The 10,215-nt window shown below is 44.0% G+C and overlaps 1 protein-coding gene across 4 annotated transcripts in view; it reads left to right on the top strand.

The window, feature by feature from the left end:
* The window catches only part of LOC121232945 (tyrosine-protein kinase Fer-like), a 216,201-nt gene that overhangs the window by 26,099 nt on the left and 179,887 nt on the right, over nucleotides 1–10,215 (top strand). For all 4 annotated transcript variants that reach the window (XR_005931770.1, XM_041121461.1, XM_041121462.1 and 1 more), the window contains one exon: nucleotides 3,678–3,777. Coding sequence is in view for 3 of the 4 variants with exons in the window: in XM_041121461.1 (XP_040977395.1) it covers nucleotides 3,678–3,777 (100 nt within the window). In the remaining variant the exon portion in view is untranslated. The remainder of the gene's footprint in view (nucleotides 1–3,677; nucleotides 3,778–10,215) is intronic.

The following is a 10,215-nucleotide window of genomic DNA, read 5'->3' as shown; positions in this document are numbered from 1 at the left end:
ACTGGAGCTCTAGACTGGCTGGACCAACGCTGGACCCAGGACTGATGAAATCCTTTTCTTCTCTCTTTCTTCCTCTCTCTGTCTCTCTTTTCCACAGTCCCTACACCTCATCCTTTTAAACATAAACCGTTGACCAAGTCTGGGATTAGGAGTGGATCTAGCTGCCCCTGGGCTCCTCTTTGAGAAGGAGTCCAGAAAGCAAGGGGGTCCACTCTGAACCTTGTGACTCAACGGGAGGGCTCTCCATATTTTCTTCTTTGAATTGATCCCCAAATAAGTAAGGCTTACATATGGTTAGCACGTGTTGTACAGTTCACTGACACAGTTTCATGTTCCTTTTTCTGCTTCTTTTTCTACACCTCCCTTCTCTTTTCAAACAGCGGCTTAATGACATGATGCAAGGTTCATATTGATAAGCTCACTTGTACTTGGGCAAAGATTAGCTAGGTTGAATAAATGTTGATTGTTGTTTGTGTGCGAGACTGAAAGAGTTAATGTCTCAAACATTGTGGTGGGGCAAGTTCTGCTTAAAGAAGAACTCTGCATAACAACAAACCCTGTACAGCAAGGAAGCACAGGTGAAAAGCCCATCAGCTCAGACATCAGCAACAGGAGGGGGAGGGCACGCTGGAGGGTGCCCAGCTCCCTGGTCTGATAAGCTGTTCTGATACAAAGATCAAACAATGGCCACTTCTGCAGGGAAGAAGTTACTCCCCAAATGACCCCCAAGCCCAAAGGCTCACAAACTGTTCATTAGCCTGAGTTTGAGTGCCCACCCAAAGGAGGAGCAAGGATGATAAAAGGACACAAACTGAAGCCCCAGGCGCACAAGCCCACTGGAACTGGACCCCTTGGCTGACTGGACCCCTCGGCTGACTGAACCAACACTGGATCCAGGGCTGGTGAAACCTTTCTCTCTTCCTTTTTCACTCTCTGTCTTCTCTCTTTCCTTTTCCTTTTCCACAATCCCTACACCTCATCCCTGTAGACATAAAACTGTTGACCAAGTCTGGGACTAAGAGTGGATCCAGCCGCCCCTGGGCCCTTCTCTGAGGAGGAGTCTAGAAAGCAAGGGGGTCTGCTCTGAACCTCGTGACTCGATGGGAGGTATCTCCTTATTCCCTGAATTGATGTATATGGTTACCATGGGTTACATGGTTTACAGAAGTAGTCCTATGCCAATTCCTGTTGTGAGAAACCCTGCCACCTACTACCATGCCTCCCCAGTTCAGTTTGCTTCTGTCATGAATAAAATGTTTAACTGATCGTTTGGTGTCGGTTCAACTTAATTTAGCCCGAGGGAATTTCAAATTAAACACGACTCCCTGGTCTGTCCAGTCTGGGTCGTGACAGTTTGAACTCCCCTGGTGTCATTTCACCTTAATTCTGACAAAGGAAATCCACGAACCTGAGTCGCTCCAACTTTGGGAGGTGACACCCACAGGCCCCAGTTTTTGCCAGGAGCCTGCTCCAGTGTGGGTGGGTTCCTCTCTGGAGGCTGCAGCTTCCTTCAGGGTATATCTATCTGCTGCAGCATGGGGTCCTCCATGGGCTATAGTGTGGATATATGCTCTGACATGGTACTCCATGGGCTGCAGGGGGATAGCCTGCGTCACCGTGGTCTTCACCACAGGCTGCAGGGGAATCTCTGCTCCATCGCCTGGAGCACCTCCTCCCCCTCCTTCTTCACTGACCTTGGCATCTGCAGTCTTTTCTCTCATATTTTTTTGTCACTCCTCTCTCACAGCTGCTGTGCAGTGTTTTTTACCCTTTCTTAAATATGTTATCACAGAGGTGCCACCTGTGTTGTTGATTGGCTCAGCTTTGGCCAGCGGTGGGTCTGTTTTGGAGTCATCTGGAACTGGGTCTGTCCAGCATGGGGGCAGCCCCTGGACTCTTCTCACAGAAGCTACCCATGCCGTGTAAACCCAATACATGGAGGGACAGAGGGGCTGTGCTACTCCTCAAGGGATCTGTGAATGTGCTTGTGAATAATGTGGTGTGTGTGCTTTCACTGGTGACCTTCAGTCCTTATCAGCCTGTCGTGGTTTAACCCCAGCCAGCAACTAAGCACCACGCAGCCGCTCACTCACTCCCCCCCCACCCAGTGGGATGGGGGAGAAAATCGGGAAAAAGAAGCAAAACCCACAGGTTGAGATAAGAACGGTTTAATAGAACAGAAAAGAAGAAACTAATAATGATAATGATAACACTAATAAAATGACAACAGCAATAATAAAAGGATTGGAATGTACAAATGATACGCAGTGCAATTGCTCACCACCCGCCGACCGGCAACCAGCTAGTCCCCGGAGCGGCGATTCCCCGCCCCCACTTCCCAGTTCCTATACTAGATGGGACGTCACATGGTATGGAATACCCTGTTGGCCACTTTGGGTCAGCTGCCCTGGCTGTGTCCTGTGCCAACTTCTTGTGCCCCTCCAGCTTTCTCGCTGGCTGGGCATGAGAAGCTGAAAAATCCTTGACATTAGTCTAAACACTACTTAGCAACAACTGAAAACATCAGTGTTATCAACATTCTTCACATACTGAACTCAAAACATAGCACTGTACCAGCTACTAGGAAGACAGTTAACTCTATCCCAGCTGAAACTAGGACACAGCCGCAGAGGAAGGCAACTTGCTTGTCTGTGCTTATGTTTTGTGTGAGTCCTGGCTGTTAAAGGCAGTGCCTTGTCTGTGGCAGTCTGTGTAGCCCTCTGTCCTCTGTGTGTGCGTGTGTGTGTCTGGGATGCACACTCAGCCTTGCTACTGGTTGTACCTGAAAGCAGCAGCCACATCCATTGGCCTGGGATGGAGATCCCCAGGTCTCTGGGGGTCTCCAGTGGCTTGGCAGAAGGAATCCCTGGGCTCTGAAGCTGCTGGAGGTGGTGGCCACTTATAACATCCCTTGATGTCCTTAGGATCAGAGCTTTAAAACTTTTGTTAATGAGTGCTCCTTACTGTCCAGGATGTTTTGGGTAGAAGTGGGATTCTAGTCTCTATTCTAAAATATGAATCAAGTGTAAACCAAATATTTAAGTCTGCAGGTAGAGCTTTTCAGGACCTTTTCTGTTACTTTTAGCATTAGTGGTGGAATAAAAACTGATGTCAGTCCCCCTGCTGATGTTGAGAGTGCTGTGTCTAAGCAGTGAAGCTGACGGGAATCAGTTTCGTTCAGGTGCTCTGGGGAAAGGTTAGTTGCAACTGTCAAAAATCAGGTCTGAAAAAATCAGTCTGAAAGCTCTACTGAGAGATGGAAAAGCACTGTTTCTTCTTTCTTCCAGCAATGTGGTTGGTGTTGAGGTGGAGATTGAGAGTAGCGTATAGAACTTTTTCCATCTAGTGTGATTTTAATAAGCATCTTTTTTTCCACTTGATTAAAATGTACTAATGTTTATGATAAACTGTGTTTCCTAAACATTTGTTGTTACACTGTACTGCACTGATACAAATAGGGAAACTGTTTCAGGCCTCAATTTCATCCCTTACATTTATTGGTTTTGTTTTTGTGACAACAAGTAATAGCCTTTTAAGATAACCTCAAGCTAATGAAAAAATTTAATATGCTTATTTTAGAAAAAAAATCCTGTAATTCTTTTTCACTAATGGCGAGATTGTTAGTAATGTTGAGTTTGAGTATTTTTAATACATTTTATATTTCTGTTTTCTTAAAGGTCACGAAGACAGAATTGGAGAAACTAAAATCTAGCTATAGACAACTAATAAAAGAAGTAAATTCTGCCAAAGAAAAGTATAAAGAAGCTGTGGCTAAAGGTATGACTGACTTGTATTAATTTTATCTATTTATTATTGTGGTTTTAGAATGTACTAAAACTCTTACAGTGAAACAAGACAATGTTTTTATTTTAAGCAACTTGATTGCAATATTAAAAAACCAAAATGTCTTAAGTAAGGCTAATTGTCATATATATTGATGGTACTGTTTTTGAAAATCAAAACAAATGATAGCCCTTCCTTAAAATAAATGGTAGCTCTGTTCTAAACTCATCATTCCTTCAGTGGACATATTTTGAATGTAAAATTGCTCAAATCCACTGTAATAGTGGTAAGCAGGTTGCAGCTCTGTCTCATCTACATTGTAGCTGCAGCCTATTTACATCCTGTGATCTTTTATGGTTGCTGCAGTGGCAGTGACATCAATTCTTGACACTTAGTAGAATGGATCCAAATTGTTTAACCTTAAGCAAAAGGGGGAAAAGAATTCATTGGTATGCTGGGACGTTTTAAAGCTTTTAAGGGAATGGTGTGTCCAAATTGCATGTTTTTTGATTCCTGTTGATTTGTACTAATGATTAGGTAAATGAGAGCCTTTGTTCTATTGTCTGTTGAAATATCTTGTTAAGGACTGGTGGGTTTTTTACATGCTTCCTAAGATTTTTTTTTTTCTTTAAAGAAAATTAATTGGATGGCAGTGTGTAAATATAATTCTAAGATCCATCTTTACTTTTTGTATGACTGCCTAAAATTATACTTATTGTCCTTGGTTCTGTTGTACTATAGTTCATAGTGCAGTATAGTAGCTATCGGTGCTGAGAGAAAGATTGTTTCTTTCCAAATTTGTCCAAAATTCTGGGTGAAAACTGATAAATGAATGTGTTGAGGGATGTTAAGAGCATGGCTTCCTCCTCCAGCTGCTCTGGCCCAGGACTCCCTCCTGCCTGGCTTCTGGAGCCCAGCCCGGTGTGCCCAGGGACCTGGGGTCCCTCTGCCCAGGCTGAGGAATGTGACTGCCACTTTCCCATTTGCAGGTTCAACCAGTAGCGAAGCTGAGCATGTATCCCAGAGAGACAGGTGTGCACACAGGCAGAGGATGCTGACACGACCGGTTACACAGACTGCCACAGATAAGGCACTTCCTTCAACAGCTCCTACATATAGGACTCTCATAAAACATAAACATAGACAGACAAGTCCCCTTCCTCTTTGGCTGGTAGAGATAGGTCACTAGTGAAAGCACACACATGACGCTTTAGGTTCAAAAGCACATGCATGTTTGCGGATCCCTCAAGTACTGGCACAGCCCCTCTGTACCCCTGCCCAGATCCTGGGCCCTCTTACCTGCTTCATGGGTCCCCTACTTGCTGGCTAGTCCAGCTTGATGCTCACTAGCAAGCATGCACACACTTATCCCATAGGTACTCCGCACTTGCAAGTCCATCTAGGTATACCAGCATGGACCCTTGCCCGTCTGATACCCCTGCCCAGACCCAGGGCCTCCTACTTGCCAGCTAGTCCAGCTTAAAGTTTGCTAGTGAATATACATGCACACTAGATTTGGGGAAGATACAGACACTCAGCCCTCACCAGCAGCTGGCACTAAGCACATGGGCTGTGACATGCAGTCCCACTCTAGCTGCTGTCACTGAGCCCCTTACTCACACCGGTCCCTCCCAGTAGCTGGTTTTCAGGACAAATGCTGTTCCTGCTCCAGTGGTTAGAGTTTAAAGACCCCCACTTTATCCAGTAGCTGATACCAGAGGCCACAGGCTGCCTACACCCCTGGTCCGACTCCAGTAGCTGGCACCAAATCCACTCATGCTGATCCCACCCAGTAGCTGGCATTCCAGGCACAAAGTCTGTAGGACCCTACCTAGGTCTAGAGATCTATGGCCCCCTTCAACTAATGCTAGGACCCTCGCTCACTCTAGTAGCTGACAGCACAGGCTGCAGGACACCTATACCCCCTGTCTGACTCCAGTAGTTGGCACCAAATTCCACTCACACACAGGTCTCACCAGTAGCTGGTGCTTAGTCCTTGCAGCACACACACAAGACAGAGTGAGATTATGCAGAGAGATAGTTAAGAAAAGATTTAATAAGAAGATATAATAAGATAGGGTAGACTGCAGTGACCAGGTGCAGGGCTCAGCCAGACAAGCGTACTGACTGGTCCCATTCTACCTGCAACCAGCTGCTTTGATAGTTTGCCTGCAGTTTCTTGCTAGCCCCTCAATTAGTGTGACTGACCAGGTTTGTTTCTGGTTATTGTCTTTGTCAAGGCTAATTGGTCAGATTTTATGTCTCTGTGTTGTGTCTCCTTCCCTTTCCTTATCCTACAGGCTGAAGAAATAAACTCTCACACTCCACATATCGTAACCAATTAGTATGACTGGCCAGGTTTGTTCTTATCATGACCTCCCTTATCATTTGTCCCTCAGTTTTTTCTCTGTCTGCTCTTGTTTATGGCTCCTTTGACCAGATACCCTTAAAGGAGCAGACACTCTCCTTCCATATACCTTTACAGCATGTAAAGACAAAATGGCATCGGATAAGAGAAATTATACTTAGTGCTGTTTAGCTTAATTTTTTTTAACTGGTGTTCATGTTAATTTAAAAATGTGAATATATACTCAGTTGTTAATTTCATCTAGTTTAATTTGAAGTTTATCCCCAAGCAACTACATAACATGGGAACTTATAGTACATAATATTAAAATTATAACAGGATGTTGTGATCTAATATGTTCTTTTTATTCCTTCTTTCTGTTCTAGTTCTGGTCATTGTTCTTCATTCCTTATGCACCAAACTTTCCCATTGAAATCAAAGAGTGTTTTGGCTATTCAGTAACTGCAATGTTTTGATGTTTTCCTGATTAACTGATGTGGTGGGTTAACCTTAGATGGTTGCCAGGTTTCCACTAAGCTGCTCTCACTCCCCCTCCTCAATAGGACAGGGGGAGAAAATAAGATGAAAAAAGCTCATGGGTTGAGAAAATGACAGGGAGATCCCTTACCAATTAGAGTCACAGGCAAAACAGACTCACCTTGGGGATGAGTAATTTTATTTATTGCCAATTAATAACAGAGTAGGATAGTGAGAAGCAAAGACAAAAAACGCCTTCCCCCCCTGCATCCCTCTTCTTGCCAGGTTCAACTTCACTTCTTTGTTCCTAACTCTTCTGCCTTCCCCTGAGCAGTGCAGGGTAGATAGGGAATCGGGGTTGTGGTCAGTCCCTAACAGTTTGCCACTCCTTCCTCCTCATGCTCTTCCCCTGCTCCAGCATGGAGCCCCTCCCATGGGATACAGTCCTTCATGAACTGCTCCAATGTGGGTCCTTCCTACAGGCTGCATTTCTTCAAGAATTTCTCCAGCATGGGCCCTTTCCATGGGGTACAGTCCTTCCGGAATGGACTGCTCCAGTGTGGGTCCCCCACAGGCCACAGTTCCTGCCAGAAAACCTGCTCCAGAATGGGCTCCTCTCCACAGGCTGCAGCTCTTGCCAGGAGCCTGCTCTGGTGTGGGCCCTCCATGGCTGCAGCTTCCTTCAGGGCATATCTACCTCTTCCAGCATGGGGTCTTCCACAGGCTGCAGGGTGGATATCTGCTCTAATGTCATCCTCCATGGGCTGCAGGGGGACAACCTGCTTCACCATGGTCTTCACCACAGGCTGCAGGGGAATCTCTGCTCTTGCCCCTGATACACCTATTCCCTGTCACGGGGGAGATTTTAGACTGCTTAAAGAACCACCACCAAAGGTATCCGCAAAAGTGGTTTTATTGAAGTAAGATGTTTGTAAAAGTGAGACTTAACAAAGTCTGATGGCAAGATTCACTCTATTACTTACTGCACAGAGGATGTAATAATAATTCAAAGTTACCAATACAAAATCTTAGTGCACTATAATACAAGGGTATGCACAATGTTGGTCACTTACCAAAGATCTGCAGTTGGTAAGGGAGGGTCTCAACCTCGAAGAGTAACCTTGAGAGGCGTCCCAGCTCAAGGGGAGATCGCTGCCATGCAGCCAGCTGCTTAGCAGGGAGAGCTCAAAAATAGCTCACTCAGGCTGTCATATTTATGGAATAAAGTGGTTGGCTTATAGTCAAATTACATGCGATGGAAAAGGTAAGCATGTGACTCCTTGTACCCACAACTTACTTTGTTCCTTGACAAATTAGTCTTGGAAGAACCACCTGGTATTCATGTGTTAATCGCACGATTGGTGTTCCAGTTTCCAAGCTCATATGCATCAATGCTCACCGTGTCACCCTGTTCCTGTGTGGGTTTTCAAAGAACAGACTGGAACTAGAGAAGTTCTTGGCCCGGTTACAGCCTAGGCCTTTACTTCCTTTGGAGGCTGAACCAAACTACCACTAGTTTGGTCAAGGAGTTGAGTGCATCCATCACATTCCCTCTCCTTCACTGACTTTGGTGTCTGCAGGACTGTGTTTCTGAGTTGGTTTTTTTTCTCACTCATTTCTCTCACAGCTGCTGTGCAGTGTTGGGGGTTTTTTTTACCCTTTCTTAAATATGTTATCACAGAGGTGCCACCAGTGTTGTTGATTGGTACAGCTTTGGCCAGCGGTGGGTCTGTTTTGGAGTCATCTGGAACTGGGTCTGTCCAGCATGGGGGCAGCTCCTGGTATCTTCTCACAGAAGCCACCCCTGCAGCCCCCCTGCTATCAAAACCTTTCCATGTAAACCCAATACAACTGAATTATTATTATTTTTTTTAAAATAAAAAACTGTACTGGTTTTGGCTGGGATAGAGTTAAATTTCTTCATAGTAGATTGTATTGGGGCTATGTTTTGGATTTGTGCTGGAAACAGTGTTGATGACACACTGATGTTTTATTTACTGCTGAGCAGTGCTTACACAGTGTCAAGGCCTTTTCTGCTCCTCACACTGCCACGCCACTGTGTAGGTTGGAGGTGAAAAAAAAGTTATGAGGGGACACAGTTGGGACAGCTGACCCCAACTGACCAAAGGGATATTGCATTCCATACCATATGATGTCATGCTCAGCAATAAAACTAGGGGGGAGGTTGGCAGGGGGGCTGCTGCTCGGTGACTGGCTGGACATCGGTCGATTGGTAGTGAGCAATTGTTTTCATTTGCATCACTTGTCTTTCTTGGGTTTTATTTTCCTTTTATCTTTGATTTTTTTTTCTCTTTTCCTTACATTTAAAAAAATTATTATTATTTCTTTTTAATTATTAAACTGTTTTTATCTCAATCCACGAGTTTCTCACTTTTACCCTTTCAATTTTCCCCCATCCCACTGGGGGGGAGAGTGAGTGAGCGTCTGTGTGGTGCTTAGTTGCCGGCTGGGGTTAAACCATGACAAAAACAAAAAAGTGCTGTTTTTAAGACACTTAATTCTATTTTGGTTTTTCCTTAAACTTCTTATTCCTTCTTCCATTTAATATGTCTTCCATTATTATATTTCTTACTTAATTTTGCTTTCTGTACCATCTTAGTGTAAATCTCAGTTAACAAACTGACCCTCAGAAAAATGTTGCAGCTTTTTTGCCAAGAATTGCAAAATTAAATGTCTTACAGCTTCTCTTATGCCTCTGCCTCAGCTGTGTTCTTGATTACAAATATTTTTGTAGTTGTAGTGGTGTAGATAATAAATCAGTAAATCAGTTGCAGGTCAGCTGAGCTGCTGTAATTTTTTTAAGCCATGGTATTTTCATAGGGTTTCTGAGCCCTGGAATTGTCAAGCTGGTTTGTGAGGTGAACAAGTTATGGAGGTCTGAGTAACTAGTGATTTGGGGGTTTTTTTTTGGTTTTTTGGGTTTTTTTTACAAAAAAAACCCAGGTACTGTGTCTACCAGAAGATTGGGAGGGCATAACCAAGTATTGAAAGTAAGATGAAAAAAATTTTCTTAAAAAAAAGACATACATCAGCTTTTACAAGAAATGTGTTTCAAAAGAGCACAAAAAGGACTCAGCGGTTAGGGTAAACAGTCAAAGTTCTTCGTTATAGATAAGAAAGAACTTGAAATGGAATAAATCTTTATTGGTAAAGAGGTATATGAAGAATGATCTAAAGAAGTAATGCTTTTAATGCTAATAAGGTCAGGGCTAGATTGTAGTATTTGGGAACATCTTCCAGGCCCAGTGTCATATCATGGCTATAGCAGGGACAATATCTTGGCATGTGCTTTCTTTTGTTACCAAGGAACTTGGTGTCTAGGAGAAGCCTGGACACATGCATAAGGAGAAAGTTAAGTACTCCAGCTCACACACTTATCTGAACAATAGGAGATCTAGAAATAAAGGATGCGCCATGGAGCTCATCTTCTAGCAGGGTAGTTAAAGAGAGCTAATAGAGAAATGAAACATTAATATCTGAGGCATGTACTGAAGCTGTCTAGGAAGTTCCTTGAGAGCCAACAGACAGCAGTAAAAAAAACCCAGAGGATTTGACAAATGCTTTAGGATTTGGAAGGGTGTTTGTCA

Source organism: Aquila chrysaetos, assembly GCF_900496995.4.
Source record: "Aquila chrysaetos chrysaetos chromosome W unlocalized genomic scaffold, bAquChr1.4 W_unloc_2, whole genome shotgun sequence".
Classification (NCBI taxonomy): Eukaryota; Metazoa; Chordata; class Aves; order Accipitriformes; family Accipitridae; genus Aquila; species Aquila chrysaetos.
This window is presented reverse-complemented; position numbering and strand designations above follow the sequence as displayed.